We start from the raw sequence: 17,849 nt of genomic DNA, 5'->3' as shown, positions 1-17,849 counted from the left end.
CTAGCAGAGTAGCAGCTTTTCCTGCCCTGCAAAGAGGAGTTCCATCCTTGGATATATCTGGGCAGCAATGTGAGCATCAGTGCTCACGTTTGCTAAGCATTATTATCTTGACACCTTAGGTTGCCAGGAGACCCAATTTGCCAGAGCAGTCTTGCAGAATGTTCTCAGATAAAATTCCAAAGGGAGTTGCTCACTTTCTGTGCTTCGAGGAAGAAAGCACTGCTACGGGAATCTATCTAAGATGAGGAATCCGTGGGAGGATACAATCCATTAGCACATCAAAGTACTTACCCCTGGTAATGTTCTTTCTTGTGGCTCTTCCTCCCATGGATTACTTATCTCCCTCCCATCCAACTCCTCGATCAAAGAGGTCTTTTGCCCTTCTCAAGTCTTTCCTTCACTGCCAGCCTATTCATAAGGCTTTACAATTAAACAAGTATTTCTCTTTCAAGGAGTACAAAAAAAATGTCCAACCTGGGGGAAGAAAATGAGAAAACTGAGGTTATGGGGTGTGGTGCCCGTTATTAAGATCGATGTCTCGTCCAGCCCTGGTGCCAAGGTTTAGCAAGAGGCCTTGAAGCCGCATATCGCCTCCATGGAGGCGAAAACATTTTCGAAGTTTGCTGCTGCCGCTCAATGATATCTAAGATGAGAAATCTGTGGGAGAAACATCCATCAGATAGAACATTACATGTGGTAATTAATTTGTTCATCTGTTAAATGTAAGTGCTGATTTTAAAACGGGAGACACAACATTAAGTTAACCCCTGAAGGACACAAAAGAACAATTTCAATAAGTATGTAATCATTTTTAGCTGGTAAAAAGTTACGTCTAGATCCAGACCAAGATTGGATGAAGAAGCAGCCATTGAAGGAAGATTGTAGAGTTGAAGCCAAGATTCAGGAGCAGACATAGTCTTGGTTGCAGTGCCCAGTGTAAAGTACTCCTGGTGGCAGTAGTAAAGACAGACACAAATGATCACAGTTCAAGGGTGTTCATTAAACTGTATGAAGGTTTGGAAAAATGCCAAATCTAAACCTAAATCTAATATTAAAGCAAGCTACGACCATCAAAATAATAATAATGCCAAAACCTTACAGTTAAGTTGCAAAAATACTCTGGGATATGGTTTCACAAGAAAAGAAAGAAGTGTTACAAATGATAAGTCAGGATGTGATTGCCGAGGTCTCCCTTCCCCACGTTTTTAGCATGGGACAAAGCAGGACTGCTGAGCACAGCACTCTTTCGGGTGTCCTCAACACAAGGTTACAGTTCCTTTCACTGGTATCAGGACCGTCAGAGGTTAAGTCTCTTTTCTACAAAAAGTCTCTTACCTCTGAGGACCTGATGTGCTCAAAATCATAAAAGTTCAACAATTCCGTATGCCTGTTGGGTGAGCGTTTTCCACGCCTGGATCTCCCTCTTCCGCACTCAGATCCTTCGCAAATGTTGGCCTCCCTCCGTCGGGTTCACTACCACTTTTATTCGGTACGTCGGATGATGACTTTTCAGCCCTGGGTTCCCCTCTTCCGGGCTCAGACCCCTCTTGATAGTTAACCTCCCTTTGTTGGGTTCACTGGATCTCCCTCCACTGCATTCAAACCCCTCTAAAATGTTAGCCTCCCTCCGTCTGGTTCACTACGGCCTTTATTCAAGAGATTTCACTTGTTAAATTCACAAGTTTCAATGTCTCTTTAAAAAATCCACTGTGGACATCCCTCAGTTGGGTTCACGATTGCCAATCATACAGTGTTCTCTGTTTTATCATGATACAGGTTTTATTTCCCTTAGTTTCCTTTTGCTTATGGGTCAAAGACTTTCGACTGCGCAAGGGGTTTTACTCGACCCTTGTATGACAGCTTCGACCTTCTTTGTGAGGGCCTTCTGGTATTGGTAGTTTCATACAACATAACAGGGGGAGGGGAACAGTCTGAGTCTTTCGAGTGAGCACCTACGTGGTTCCGGACCACTCTGCAGCTGGTCTTTCCTCTCCGCTTTCAACAGTTCTTTGATTCACCTTCTGTTGCCATCTGCAACCTTCCCTCAACACAGTTCGGTTTCTTTATCGGTTCTCCCTCTGACTCACCCGCTGGGATGAGCTGCTTGGCTTTCTTAGCTCTGGAGTCAAGGGCGGTACTACGGTAGCAGGTGTATCTCTCTGACTTTTATCGTCAGCCTAGGAGGGCTCTGTGTACCGTTAGCATCTGCTACAACACACTCTGGCTATTGTTCACGGTCTTGTGTTTCCTTCTTCAGAGGCTTCACAGGTCCCGGTTGAAAAGGGCAAGGACTCTTTTTTCATTGTCGTCCTTTCAGTTCTCACCGTCTTTTGTCTCCTCTTGAGATGCCATCCTGGAATAGCTGCCTCGTTGTGCAGTCTGCCTTGCTCGTAGTGTGCTCTCTCGCGCTACCTTTTATCCCTGTGGCGAAGGGCAAGGGCTGTCAGGTGTGTGTGATTATTATCAATTGCCTGACTCTGCCTGACACTTGTGTTGGGACATGTCAACGGCTCTCGTGTTAGTCCGTTGTTATTCCTGGTGTGAGAAACGTTTGTGCCGGAAAGGGGTAGAGCTTCTGAATATCCTACGTGGTAGGATTGGGAAGAATGGTTATAAGGAAGGGGGTACTGCATCTCACCCGTTGGTGTCGCACTTCCACTCCCCGAGGACCCCCCATCCTGGTGATCCTCCCGCACTGGTTCACCCCTGCAACTGGATCCAATAGCGATGGCCGTGCCAAGGCCACCTGGATGACAGAACCCCGGGGACTTGTCAGTGAGACACCTTCAGGTTTCTCACACTAGGCACAGAAGAACAGAACAGACTACGAATTAGGAGCCAGAAGACCCCCAAGATGGAAGTGCAGATGCTAGAGTGTGTTGAAGATGTCCAGGGGAAGAGGTTGCATTGGTGAGTTCCAATAGCGGGCATTCCATCGCCAAAGTTCCTGGAAGCATGGCCTTGCAGGTAGAACCGCTGGTAATGGAAGGACCAAACCAACAATGCAGACTAGTTTGTAGGGCCCACTGAAAACAGACTTCAAGTTGAAGGAAGAGCAACAGCAGCAATATAGCACAATGGTGACCCTTCAGAGCAGATCTGAAGTTGCTCTGGTAAGGACTTGTCACTGCAGATTGGGACAGCTGAGGTTCCCTCGGAGGCAGGACCGCTGCAGAGTCTATTGTGAAATATCCATGCGTTTTCCGACAGCAAAAACAAAGCCGTCCAGTCTTCAGGAAGGCAAGTGGGGTGTTCCACTTCTGAGACTTTGATAGCACAGCGAAATCTTTCATAGACCCACACAACAGTTGCAAAAGAGAATGATCCGACTATGCCAGCAAGATGAGATGGATCACCATGGATGGTTCCCTCGAGTTGGAAAGAAGCAGGGTTTGCCTTCAGGAAATTCAGGAGTACAGCAACAGAGCTTCCAGTAAGATCCTCCATGTCCTCCTTCCTCCCAATGCACAGAAGAGGTTCCATGTAGTAGACTGTCAAATGACTGTCTCCACAGAGATGCTCACAAATAGTGCTGGGGCTGATTCCAGCCCTTCAGTGTAGACCCTCACCAAGATAGAACTGGATTGCATTCAGTGAGGGAATTAAGGCTTTGTGAGCGCTTAGTCAGAGCTCACATATCCAAATAGCCAATGAGGCCAGTTGTCCACAAACTAGCAGGACCGCAAAGACCATGGCCAAATCCCAGGGCCTTACAAACATCAGAAAGCTTGTCTGTTGCTGCTCAAAGAGCAAATAACTACCATCCCCACAAAATGGCTGCACCATTGTGCAGCCTCTAAAAATTAAAAAGCTGCCACCGTCCATTGACGCACTTTCTCTCTTCTGAGAAAAAGACCTCATGGTTGACGGATATCGATTTGGACACACAAGCCAGCAAAAAGACCAGGGACTGCCAGAGTTAGTCAAAAGGATTTTCTGACCTAACCATGATGTACAAGTGGAAACCCAAATAATGTAAGCTGTGCTTTTGTAGCCTCTTCCTTAAATAAAAATGTGGTACTAGACCAGACCCCAATAGGGTTGAAGAGATAGTTGGATGCTATAGAGAAGTACTCTGGAGTGAATGGACTAAAGAATAACATGGAAAAACCCAAATTGTGTATTTTGGAAATGCGACGCGTATGCCCTGTATATATTGGCTGTTGAAAGATCAGCAATCAGAGTTGGTTGATAAGTATATCTATTTGGGTGTAGTATTACAAAACACTCTTAAGGAGAAAAGTGAAAGAGAACAAATCAGTAAAAAAAGTGTTGGCCAACGCTGCCTCTATAGAATACTTTAAATATCAAGATGGATATATCCTTAAAGGTTTATTACTTGTGTACCAACAAAGCCTGGTACCAAGAATATTATATAATTATGAAACCAGTGTTAGTTACAGTCTAACAAGGTTGGAAAAGATGGAGGCTATCGTTTGGATGACCTTTAAGGAGTTTCCAACTCCATTCTAATCCAATTTATTAGTCTTGAAATGGATGTAATGGCATTCCGAACCCAAGCCTTAATAAGAGTTGTGTATTTAAAAATAGTGAAGAATTATGTTAACCCAATCTGGAAGTTGGCACGAGAAACCTTGAGTCAACAAAGATTGCTCCTTTTAAATGCAGATTGTTTGGGAACTGGATATTGTGGCTTTAAAGAGATTTCATTTTATTCAGAATTTAACTATAGCCAGTGAGAGGAAAGGCATACAAGACCGGATCATTTATACATATCGACCAGGTGTACCTCAAAAATACATTAAGTTCCCCTCCCCGTGTCTTAAGAAAATATACTTGCTATTAGGATTGAATCAACTTCCATGTATGGCGGTAATGCGCCCAAGGTTGAGATTAAGCTTGGAGAAACAAAATGACTGTCTCTGCAAATAAAGTAGGAGTTTTAGACACCCGTCGACATTTATTATATGGTGAAAAAGCTAAAGGATATAAGAAATGTGTATTTTTATACGTTTGTGCACAGAATTGACAGTAGAAAAGGATGATTTTTAGATGCAATGTCTGACGAGCAATGTTTTATTTTTAACCATAGCGGTAACAACGTTTTGGAAAATAATTGAAGAACATCTGTAATTTATGGCTAGTAGTCAAAAGGAATGAAATATAAGCGTGTGATGCAGTAAATGTATAATTCATTAGTGAATGAAAAGAAATTAAATATATTGGTTTGTTGTAACACGTATTTAACTTAAATTTGAAAGTTTTACAGTTTGTTAATCACATTTGTAATGTTGGATATTCATTTTAAGGAAAACTAAGATTGTTGTAAAGTTGGCGTTTGCTAATAAGTTAATACAAATGTTTATTTGTGCTAAACTGCAGAGACTGGTTGTATAGTTCATTACTAAAAATATGAAACTGCAAACACCCTGAGATGTATTTACACAACCATCACTTCCTTATTTCAGATATAGTTGATGTTACTGTTGATAGTAGTAAGCTTTCATCCGCTGATGGGTTTCTGTAGGTTTTTAAGTAGTGTATCCAGTGGAGTTTTGTTGAGGTTTTCATTGAGCATTCAAGTTGTTATAATGTTGCATCTGCATTTTAATAATGTGAGATCTGGTAGATATTGGATTGGAGAGAGATGTACTGACTGCCAAACACGAGAGAAAGGTGTTATGTAATTTTGCTGGAGCCTTACTTTGGTGAGCTATTATGGTTTAGCTACAGACCAGCTCAGTGAGGCGATGACCTGGTTACGACTACTCCCTTGCCGCCAAACCTACAGCGAGAAAATGCATTCTTATTGGAGATTTATTTTAAAAATGTTTTCTTTTTTTGATAGGTGGCCAAGAAAATCCGTGAATTGATGGCAGATAATGAAAACATGAATGCTCTCCATGAGAGCCATGAAGTGTTTAAAAGGGAACAAGACGAGCAACTTGTCCAGTGGATGAACAGGTTACTATACTATGAATGTGTAATACTCTGTTTTTTTCTCACGAGTCTGTTTTTGCTTTTTAATACTTGCAGGAAATTAGATGTTTTGAATGTTGGCATCACAAGCAATGGGATTTGTAGGGCTCATTCCAGTTACTGCAGTAGCTGACAGAAGCAGCATGGACATGTTAGGCTTCTGTACCGAACCTCTCTTCAGGAAAGCATTGATCATTCGAGACAACTCCAATAGGCAATTATTAGGAAAGATTTTCTCTTTGCACCTTTCTCTCGATAGATTTATATGGGAACCCCTTACTTTTTGCTTGTTTTGAACCGTGTCCTGACTTTTTGGAGGTAAGCAAAGCCTTGTGCTTTTCTTCCATTGCCAGTTTTTCTCATTCATGTGTGGAAACTGACTAGTACCTAAGACTCATTACTTGAGGTACTGTCCCTCTTTATGTATTCTTACAATTGCACACCCCACCTTACATTGAAGTTCATTTAAGATACCTTGTATCCGTATATCCTTTTATATACTGGCTTTTTGGTTACTTTTACAATGTGCCTAAGACAAGCTGGTGGTAACTGCGATGTTTACAGCTTTTGTGTTACTCTACTTTTGTACTTTTTCAACTACTGCAAATGACTACTAAAGGTGGCTAGCACCCTAAAATGGCTGCACCACGAGGTTTATCGCTTGTTCTTCGGCCATATTGTTCTTTAGCATTTTTCCTGCCTTCTCGGGTCAGGAAATGCCTCACATGGAAATACCTTTCCTGGGGAAAGGTGTCTGTCTGTGCTTGTCAGTGACCCAGAGAAAGGGGCTGGGACATTCTAGCCCCTATCCACATTTCTGGTGCCAGAAAGTATGTTTGCGAGCAGATCTGATGACCTGTGGTAATCCAGAATCGCAATCACTGAGCTCTGGGTCATACTCCCATCCCCCACTCATACCCCCACCACCCCAGCCAAGGACTGCCCTCTACTTAAACCCCTCCTCTGGCAGCCATCTTCAGATTTTTATTGCACGTTCAAGTGTTGGGAGTCCTCACGTTTTGCTCTTCAAGCTTTTCTGCTTTTTTGCTTTTTGTACTAGAGAATTCCATTTTGCGGTCATTCGAGCCATTGTGCTCCATTGTTCATCGATTAGCGGGGACCCGTTTCTCAGCATCTTTAATCACCCCTCAAGGTCAGACATTGAGTGGTGTTCTTGGCAGTTTCCAGAAGTCTTCAGGCCTACACCGCGCCGGATCATGTCAGAAGAAAAGGATGGAGCTTCCCTCTTCAAGCTGTACACCAGCTGCGGTTTGCGGAATGTTTTTTTGGATGACCAGCATTCCCAGTGCCTCTATTGTCTACACCCGCCGCATAAAGAAGTTTGTGAGATTTGCTGTGGCTACACCAAGCGCACAATGAAGGATCGATATGTCCGGTTGGCGGCGTGGCTCAAGACTAAGCTCTCTACCCGGGTGATTCTAAGGGTGATTCTAAGGGGCATGCCTCTTGCGGATCCAGCCAACATGAGCAGGCTTCTAAGTCCTTTGAGGGCGCTCCATCCGTGGGCGCCCAACACAAGGCCAAGCACTGCGAGTCCGCTTCCGTCTGGGTTGCCACTCCAGCGGGTCCTGCGACAGTCGGAGCGCGTTCATCATCTACATCGGCTGCGATCCCCAGCTCTTCATCCAAACAGAAAGTCGGCTACCGCAGGAAAGCTGCAGGAAACGCCGGATAAGGCCAAACAGGGTAAGGTGTCTGAACTGCCCTTGAAGAAGAAGGCCAAGAAGGACAAAGGGTCCGAGCTGCCAGTGAGGGAGAAGGTCAAGATGGCCTACCTGCCTGTGAAAGCCCAGGTGGGCCAGGCCAAATCATCCTCCTCGATCGAGTTGGTCGTGGCCTGCACTTGACACCTGCTGGCCATACTTTTACTTATTGTTTTTTATTCTATTATCCCATATATCACACTGTCCCCTTCCCCCTCCCTCCCCGCACTTTCCTCTTTCCCCCTTCCCATGCACTTGCACGATCTGAATGTCACCTGGCCTAGTAGGATTGTTGTCTGTCTTCCCTTCGTTCCCCCTCCCTTGTCTCGACACGCCTTGAAACACTTGTGTACAGGCGCGTATAAATGCCATATCATGTCTCCCTTTCGAAGGCAAAGGGGGCTGACCCCCGTCCAGGGTACCCCGTCAGCAGCCAGAGTGTCTCTCCCGGCCAGGAGAGAATCTTCGTTCAAGCCAATAGAAAAGACCCCGGAGAAGAGGATGCCGGACCTCTGCCCGAGACCAACCCCTCAGGACACAAAGAAAGTGGGAGGGGGGGGTGAAGAGCTCGAGGGCACAGACATTTCTTCACCCGAGGAGGATGATATTCTTTCCGTCCTTGTTGGTGACGACGACGATGGAAACATCGAAGAGATGCCCGCTGGCGATGTCGACATCAATACCATCGACGGGGACCTTGAAATGGGTGCTGGGCCCAGTGACTCTGTTCCCCAGGTGCCCCCTAGGGATTTGTTGACGGACATCCTCTCGGCACTCCAAACGCTGGTGTCGGAGATTCAGAGGAGATTGCCGACGGCTCCACTAGCGGCACCACCAGTGACTCTGTTGACAATGGGGCAGCCACCGTCGAAGAAGAGAAGACACCCTACGCCCCCCTTTCAGCCATCGCTGCCCTCCCCCCGGCGGGGATGGACACGGCGACGACGGATAGGGACCATGACGCAGGACTGGGAGACCATACATGGCCAGCGCTGAGAGCCTCTCCACCGGACAAGGTGGGATCTTTTCATTCCATGATTGCTTGGGCATCGGCGCTTTTTCAGCTCACCCCTGAGGAAAAGGAGGGCTTCCTATACCAACGGCGGAAGGCGAAGAGGAAGACTATCCTGTCGGTACCGCTCCTGGACGACGTCTGGGATGAGGGGCTGGCGTTGCTGAAGAACCCTGCTTCAGCTCCAGCAAAGAGAGGCTGGCTTGAGAAAAAGTACTGGGTGCCGGAGTCTGCGCCCAAGTCCTTGCGGTTTCAACCGTCGCCTGACTCGGTGGTCTCGGCAGCCGTCAGGAAGAAGTCGTCAAGTTCATAGTCGCCATCTGTACCCTTGGACAATGAGGGGAAGAAATTGGATTCCATGGGTAGAAAGGTAATCTACTCGGCGGTGATGATGATTAAAGCGGCCTATGCCTTGGCGATCGTGGCCAGATACGACCGGGAGCTTTGGTACAAGATGGCTCTGCTCCTGGATTTCCTCCCCGATGACAAACGGGTTGAGGCTTTGGAGAACCTCCAGGAAGGAGAGGTGGCATCGGACCACGCCATCATGGTGGCACTGGACATTGCGGACACGGATTTCTGCCAGATGGGCAACAGGGTTTGCCTTTGCCGTCGTGGCTGGCTCAAAGCCACCAACTTCAGGCAGGAGGTCCAGACGAGGGTCCTGGACATGCCGGCTCTCCTTTCGTTCCTCGGGAGCGAAGTCCAGCAGGTCTTCGAAGGGTTTCGGCAGGATGCTCATCCTCTTACCGCCAACCCTCCCGATCTTCCACCCAGGAAGCCAACAGGGGTCGCTCCAAGGCCTTCAGAGGTCGCTGCCGTCGTCAAGGGCCCCAAAGCAGTGCAACGTCCTCCAAGCAAAATTGAACCGACCAGTACGTCGTGCCCCCACCCATGCACCTTGGTGGGAGGCTAGCTGGCGAACTTCGTCAGCGTGTGGGAGACCATATCCACCAATTGATGGGTGCTGTTCGCTCTCGCCCAGGGACACACCTTGGAATTTCAATAAGTGTCTGCGAATACCATCGGTGGCCCAGCAGGAAAATCACATCCCTCAGCTGCTGCTGGAGGTTCGGGCCATGTTACGAAAAGGGGCAATAGAGCTGGTTCCACAGCGACTCCGGGACTCCGGAGTCTACTTAAGATACATTCTCGTAAAAAAGAAGACCCTGAGCTGGAAGCCCATTCTCGACCTACGACGACTCAACAAGTACATATAGTCCCAGAAGTTCAAGATGGTCACGGTGCAACACATGCTCAGCCAGCTGGAGGAGGGGGGGGACTGTCTGTCATCATTGGATCCAGAGGGCACGTATTTCCACGTCCCCATACACGAAGGACATTGAATGTTTCTGCGCTTTGTCATTCAAGGGAAGCATTACCAGTTCAAGGCTCTTCCCTTCAGACAGAAGTCAGATCCCAGAGTTTTAACCAAGTGTTTGGTGCCGGTGGCAGCCCATCTCCGACTGCAAGGGATCCGCGTTTACCCTTACCTGGATGACTGGCTCATCCGGGCCAGCTCAATGGACATCGCCGTCGACCACATGGCAAGGACCGTCCGGCTGCTGATGAAACTGGGGTTCTCAGTGAATTATGCAAAGTCCTACTTGACTCCATTGCAGGATGCGCTGTTTCTGGGATCCAGGATCAACACGGTGTCATGCCTGCCGCTGTAGGAGGTAAGGATATTGGCCATCTTGGGCAAAGTGCAACAGCTGTTGGCACTGTAGGTTGCCACAGTAAGGACCATCAAGTCTCTACTCGGCATGATGTTGTCGTGCATATACCGGATTCGGCTCTGCAGCTTGCGGATGCGCCCACTGCAGGAATTCCTCAAAGCCCATTGGGTCCAGGTGTCCGAAGGCTCCTAGGACAGGATCACGCTTGACGAGGAGTTCCGTCGAGCGATAAGATGGTGGGGCGTGCGCTGCAATTTCGCCAGAGGTACGGATTCTCAGAGCCCCCGTACCAAGAGATGGTCACGATGGATTCTTCCCCGGACGTCTTCACGCAAGAGGCGTGTGGCTGCTGGAGGAGAAGACGCTACACATTAACGTGCTGGAACTACTGGTGGTGTTTTGGGCCCTCGGGTCGTTTCTGCCATCCTTAAAAGGGCAAGTGGTGAGGGTCTGCACGGACAATACCACTGCAATGTTTTACATCCAGAAACAGGGGGGCACACGATCCCCACCGCTCTCCAAGGAGGTGCAGGACTTGTGCCACTGGGCCGTATCCCAGGGGATGTTGCTCATTCCGTTTCACCTGGCAGGGGTAAAGAACACTGTTGCGAACTCCCTCAGCAGGGAGCTCCGCTCTTGCCACAAGTGGGAGCTTCGGCAGGATCAAGTGGACTACATTTTCCTCAAATGGGGAAATCCCAAAATGCACAAAGCCTTTGAGGCACCCAAGGCCGTTGCTGAAAATTGTCTGGACATCTTTCTCGCCCTTTAACAAAACACCATCTCGCTTGACTTCTTCTACAGCCAACACCTGTTCTGGATGGCTCACATCCAACTTTATTTCTAGCTGTGCTTGATCGCTCCATAATAAAAATTCACCTCCCCTGTTCATCACATAAATTGTCCCCTCCGCTTTCCTCCCTTTAAATTGTAACTCGCCATGAAATTTGCCCACGATATCTATTGGGACATCATCATGTGCAGTGGCTTTGATCCCAGCTTCCCATAAGGTGCGCATTTAAATGTGTCCTTCCAAACCTGCACACTAACAAGAGTGCAGTCAGCTCCGCTATCCGTTAACATGGAAATGGGAATTCCACAAACTGTTATCACTGCATATGGCTTGCTTTTCCTCACTTTTCCTGAGACTGCATGCACAGAATTGACAACTTCTCTACCCACACTCACATATTCTTCATCTTCCTGGTTCACACTGACTTCTTGCACTTGACCTCCAGGATTAAAATTCGTGAAACATCGAGCAATGTGACCTTTTCTCCCACACTCTCGACAAATGAAATGTATTGCCATGCAAGACGTGTTCCGCTGCCACACCTGTAGCATCTTTTCCCTGTCAATTCCCTAGGAGAACCCCACAACCGTCCCACACTCTTATTACTGGTGGGATTGGCCTCACTGACACTAGTTCTCCATTCAAATCTCTCACTTCTCCTCCCTGATCCTCCTGTGGCTTGCCTTGGGGCTGGCTTTGACATTTTGTGAACCGCACCCTCTTCCACAGTCACTCTGGCACTTCCTTCTTCAGTGCATTTATCCAATTGGAGGGCTCTGATACATTTTTCAGTATGTTCCACACTCTTAGTGATTTCTATAGCACTCGCTAGGATTACGTTCTCTCCACATCGCCTTCCTAACTCTGTCATCACTGCACTTTATCATCAATTGATCCCGCAAATGTTCATCCTGGCAGTGGGTAAATTGACATTTTGCTGCTAGCCCTCTCAGAGCTGTTATGAAGTCTTCAATACTCTCATCCGTCTTCTGTTCCCTGGTTGCAAATCGACACCTCTCCAGAATAATATTCTTCTCCACTTCAAAATGTTTATCTAACTTCGCCGAAGTTTTCTCATATGCACCTGAACCTTCAGACCCAATCAGCTTAGGCAATTTCCTCAATATATCTTGTCCTGCAGAACCCAAACAATGAAACAAAAGAGCCTTTTTCCTGTCATTTGAATAGTTTGACCCAAACATGGCCAATGCATGTTAGGCAGAAACCTGTGTAGTTCCCTTAGGGACCACTGCAAAAGGCTTAGGACTACAGGTGTTAGCAGTAAACCCAATTGGTAGCAGTCCGTACCACCCAGATTTACCTGGTAGCTGTGGCTGAGCAGCCAGACTTCTCTCAAGAAGAGTTAGACAGTATATAGAGTATACAAAATAGGTACAAAGATACAGTAACACAAGCAAACACTGACCAGAGCTTGGGTATAAAAGTATATAATTATTTATTTTAAAACACACTTGTAAAATACACTAACACTAATATGGCAAGCAAGTTCAAACACAGTCACTATCAATATATATACATCCCTGATTACTTATTGAACAAGTCTTAGTTAAAACACCACTTATTTGCAGACGGAGGTGAGCGCTTAACCTAAGATGGCACTCCAATAAGTTAGTTAAAAAGGGAGGGAAAAGCAGGATTAGGAAAGCACACGATACCAACACTTTTAAAAGAACCACAGCAAGTAAAGAAAGTCTACTGTAGAGCAAGAAAGTTCATAGGCCAGGCCCACTCTTGGAGAGAGCAAGGCAGAATGTGTCCAAGATCACACAGTTGAATTATACTTAAAAAGTCTTTGCAGATAGTTCAAAAAGAGTTGGATCAGTTCAGAGAAAGTTAGTTAACAGGTCCCAGGTCACCCCAGGATAGAGAGTCAAGGATTTACGGGACACCTTGAACAGTCTGTTGCAAGGGAGACCAGGCGGGACACAGTACCTGAAATGGTGAGAAAGCTCCAGCGGGGCAGTTGTTCCTGGCAGCGGGTGCAAGTTGGTGCTTTGTCCAGGGGAAAAGAAGATCTCGACGTGGAGGAAAGCTGGAGGTCGTTGCACTGCCAGGGAAGAAACCAGCCGCGGAATTTCCCGGTTAAAAGGTACTACCCTTTTATTCGCGGTAGTGGTGAAGCGTGGCTATCCGGCCGCTTGGCACAGGCGTTTGGACCACGAGACGTTCCAGGAAGGCGAAAAGAGGGCGAACTGGTTATCCCCACCAGTTCAGAGGAAGAAGACTCTCCGGGATGAAGATCTTCTCTGTCGTCGGGAAGTGGTGAGGCGGTTCAGCAGGGCTCCACAGGTGGTCTCGTCGTTGCAGGTCGGCTCAGCTTCTCCCTCTTCGGATTCTTTGGTCCTGTGGCGACTTCTGAATGAAGTTCCAGTCCCCAAATCCCTGCTTTTATGCAGAAAACCCCCATTCATCAGTCCTAGCTGTCACTCAAACATGCTAAGTGGTGAGCTGGGCGGCTCACCCACTGGGCCAATCACACAAGAGTGCGACTTGCGTTGCCGAGGCAACTCAGTCCAGGGTGCCTAAACCCCCCTCCCACACATCCTGTAGACCCAAACAGAGTGGCACCACTTTGAAGGGCTTCTGTGCAGAAGCCAGCCAAAAAGTGGAACAAAGGGCTCGACTTGGGTTAGAGTTACAATAGCGAACACAGACGCCATTTTGGCACGGAGTTCTGGCAAAAAATCCCAACCGGTGAATTAATTTTTTTTTAATTTTTTTTTATTTTTTATTGTGTTTAACTGTCAGCAGTTTTTACAAAAAAGAGGAGAAGAAATCCCTTTTCCAAGTGCATTTTCCAGATGCTTGTCCCGGAGGGCTAAGTCCTTTCAGGGGCTTTCTAGTCGATCGCAGATGGCGTCCAGCTTCAAACTGTGTAAGAAGTTTACCACTGCGATTACTGGTCGACTTAGCCCGTTCATTAGGTATGACCACCAATAGTGCTCTTCCATTCTTGAAAAGTTTGAGAAAAGGTGACCTAAGTGAGTGTCTCTGTTACCCGTAGTCCCTGGGCATTGCAGGATCAGGTGTTTCGGGCTATCCTTTGAGTTTTGGATCAGGCAGAAACGACAGCAGTCAGACGCTGATTTGCCTCGGGTTTTCAAGACCTCGTTTGTCTTTTAAGATGTTCAATCTTGCTCTCAGAAAGGTCGAGCGGTATGTCTTGTTCGGGAACTTCAGTAGGTAACTGATGGGCTCATTTAGTTTTTGGGCAAAGGGTGGTAGATGGTCCACAGATTTGTAGTTAGGTGCAGTCTGTTGGCTATTGCACCAGTCTGCTTCTTTCAGTTTTTTTGCCGTTTTTTCCGGGTTAGTAAGAAGCTCGTCCTCTGAGCTACCTATTGATTTTAGGAGGGCTTGGTTTTTTTTCTATCCAGGTTTTGATCGTTTTGTTTGAGCCTTTCTCAATTTCATCACAGATGATCGCACTTCTCTGTAGAACATCAAACTATTGATGGATATTGTGCCTTGAAGTGAGGTGAGGCCGAGTTCTCTTCTTATCAAGGTTATTGGGGTCGAAGTGGGCAGTCAAAGGACTTTTTTCCAAAGTGAACCCTCCAGTTTCGGCCAAGTTGAGTCTGGAATGCCAAACATAGCGGCTGTGCCATACGTAAGCGCTGGTGCCACTTTCATCCTGTAAAAGTTGGTGGCCGCCTTTACTAATATTAATTTAATAAACCAGCGGTATGTTTGAGGCTATGCTAAAAAGTGGTTGCCTCGAACAATGGGAAAATCCCATAGGAGGATTTGCGGTCGAATATAAAAAGTAGTATCCACTGCCACCAGCCAAAACCCGATCGGTGGGGACTGGACAGTGCCCCCTCGAACAACAGACCCCGGGGCATTCGAATTGCCCCTACCAGTACGTCCACAATATGATGGTTTGTACTGGTTCTGTTCACAATTTAGGACTAATAAAGCCAATGCTGACTTTACATGCCCTGGGAGACAGTAGTCAGTCCCAGGGTATGGAGTCTATGTTTGGGGGTCACTATGACACCCCTCCGTTACTGCACGGAGGGTGCTGTGTAACACATATAGCAAAAACACATAAAGCCCTATGGAGTAAAAGACCCCATAGCCCATAAAACACATTCAAAGTCAAAGGAACACCTCAAATCATGTCTAAGAGTGGGAGTAAAAGAGTCTTACTCTTAGCAGGAGAAAAAAATAAACCCCAAAAATCCAGCAAAGCTGCTGGGGGAGACACTAGGTTTGGGAAATTAGCCTATACAGAGAATTCTCCCTAACCATGCATATTTGGTGAAACCCTCTCTCCAGTCGGACCACTTTACCCTGGGTTTGCCTGGTGTAGCCAAAAAGAATACTGGGGCTGGAATGTTAGTCATTGTTAGATGACTTTCCCAATGTTTCTCAAAACGTCACTGGCTATGATGGTTCATGTGCTCCTTTATGGACTGTAACTTTGCGCACTGCTCTGTGATGATAACTGTCCCTCCCAGGTTACCAAGAGGTCAATGCACCCCCCTAACGAGGGCATGTCTCACAAACCCCCTCACTAGTCTATTATTTTCTATGCTCCACTTGTTAACTGTCACCGCTTGCTACTCTGTGAACTGTGAAGAGGTCAGTCCAGACGCTGCTGAGAACACATTTCACATGTGCCACTCACCTTTCTTCAACGTAGTGGCCAATGTAGTAAGATCTGATGCTCGTTGGATTAGGGGCAGTGCTTCCTGGTCTGCTACGCTCACGCCCTTCTCCATATGTCTTGCAGTGATGTGAACGAGTCACCGCACCGGCCCAGCAGCTCTGCCGACTCTCTTACCTTAAATAATGCCGGCCGGTCACCATGGCAAATTTAGGCCAATTCCCAATATGGCTGCTACGTCCACTGACATTCACAAGGTCCTTTTCTATTCACAAGAGGCAACCCGACCCCGAAGTGTCACGTTGTTCAATGCTCTAAGCCCTTTCTTCTCAAGGCGAGTCGCTGTAGCAACCCGACTAGCGCCTTCGTTGTGGCTCGCGCTCTGTTCACTGGGATCCCTCACGCTCGGGGATCACGCGCGAAGCCCAAATATTCATAAGTCCCCTCTCACACTGCATCCAACCCTACCGCATCGTCGTAGGGTAACCTTCACCCACATCTATGCACTTCTGCTGCTGGGGAAGCTTTAGGGGGCGAGATGGGACCTATGCTAATTTCTGCACTGCTCTTCTGCATCCTGTTACGCAACCAGAGGTATCCGTCATCTAGTTTCTGGTCTCCCTTCACACGACACCTGTGCCTTCTCACAGTGCTGTGGTGGTAGCTCTGGGCTCCGCCACCATGACGCTCCCTCTCGGCCGGAGGTTGTCAATAACCAGCTCCTCAGTCCTCATCGCCAATTTGTTACATTTGAAGGAAAGGATGCTGACACATAACTGGAGCAGCAATCTGAGTTTATTGGCACATTATCAACATCAGTTCAGGTTCAGTACTCTCTATAACGACCCCCGGCCAGGGAGACTCCATCAACTGTCTCCACCTAGAATTAGAACCCCTTTATCACCAGACTCTACATTCCACTCTGACATACAAACCTGAACCCTAGTAACTTTATACATAGCAACCCTGTGACTGTGGGCTGCTCAACTATATACACTAAGGTTGGAACATGCATCCAACCACAGGCACCTCTAACAGCAACCTATTTGCTTGAAGGTGAGACTGGTGAGGAGGCAAGAGATTGCTTCTGTTGAGCCTTGCCACCTCCCGTGGTAGTGCATTTATGTACTGCTGTGCATTCTTTATTCATGAGCATGTGAAACCATGCCAGACCCCATGCTGGAGAACAAACAAGTTACTTACCTGTAACTGTTGTTCTCCAGCATGGGTCTGGCATGGATTGAAATGCGAACCCTCCCGCCTGCCTCTCTGCAGCTCTTGTCTTGGTCCTATTGCCACTTTACGTGCTACCAAATCTGAAATTGGCTGCTGGAGGAGGAGCTTGGGGGAGGACAGTGATTGGCTGGGAGCAGTATGACCCGGAGCTCAGTGATTGGTTTATAGGAAAAAGACAGTTTAGAAACAAAACTGAAATTGTTTTTTCTTTCACCGAGGAGTCCCAGCCTGACAACGGGGAATATTCATGAACATGTGAATCCATGCTAGATCCATGCTGGAGAACAACAGTTACAGGTAAGTAACTTGTTCCTTGTCTTTATAAGCATTTCCGCTGTGGGCCCTGTTGCTGGGACAATGCAGCATCTGCGTGGATCCAACGAGTGTGTAAAGTTATGTATGGCTTTAACTGGGAATACACACCTCAATCCAGTTCACTAGAAGAGACTTACATATTTGGAATTTGACAGGCAGAAGTGATTGGTTGGACGCCAAAATGTTTGAAGGGATGCATCCCTATGACCTGTTGCTAAGTTTCCACCACTGTCCCCAATCACCCTGATTGAGGTCAGTGTAGATAGTGGAGAGGGTCTGCACCATTCTCCAGCATGGGGTCTTGCTTGGATTCTCATGCTCATGAATATTCCCTGTTGTCAGGCTGGGAATCCTCACTAACATTAAAACAGTATAAAGAGGTTGTGTTACTCATACTGATGTCATGCGCCCTTGTCGTAACGTTAAAAGGTAGGATCAATCAATACCTCTTATACTCCAAGTCAAGTTTTGAGCTTTTATTTCAACATTGATTCTTAGAAAAATGCCCTATGTTATT

At 47.0% G+C, this 17,849-nt stretch overlaps 1 protein-coding gene across 4 annotated transcripts in view; it reads left to right on the top strand.

The window, feature by feature from the left end:
- HERC2 (HECT and RLD domain containing E3 ubiquitin protein ligase 2) overlaps window positions 1–17,849 on the top strand; it is a 2,956,340-nt gene that overhangs the window by 2,385,935 nt on the left and 552,556 nt on the right. For all 4 annotated transcript variants that reach the window (XM_069636605.1, XM_069636607.1, XM_069636603.1 and 1 more), the window contains one exon: window positions 5,810–5,925. In XM_069636605.1, coding sequence (XP_069492706.1) covers window positions 5,810–5,925 — 116 coding nt within the window. The remainder of the gene's footprint in view (window positions 1–5,809; window positions 5,926–17,849) is intronic.

Source organism: Ambystoma mexicanum, chromosome 7p (assembly GCF_040938575.1).
Source record: "Ambystoma mexicanum isolate Mex_15411 chromosome 7p, UKY_AmexF1_1, whole genome shotgun sequence".
Taxonomy (NCBI): Eukaryota; Metazoa; Chordata; class Amphibia; order Caudata; family Ambystomatidae; genus Ambystoma; species Ambystoma mexicanum.
Note: the sequence above shows the minus strand (reverse complement) of the source record. Positions and strands in the feature narration are given on the sequence as shown.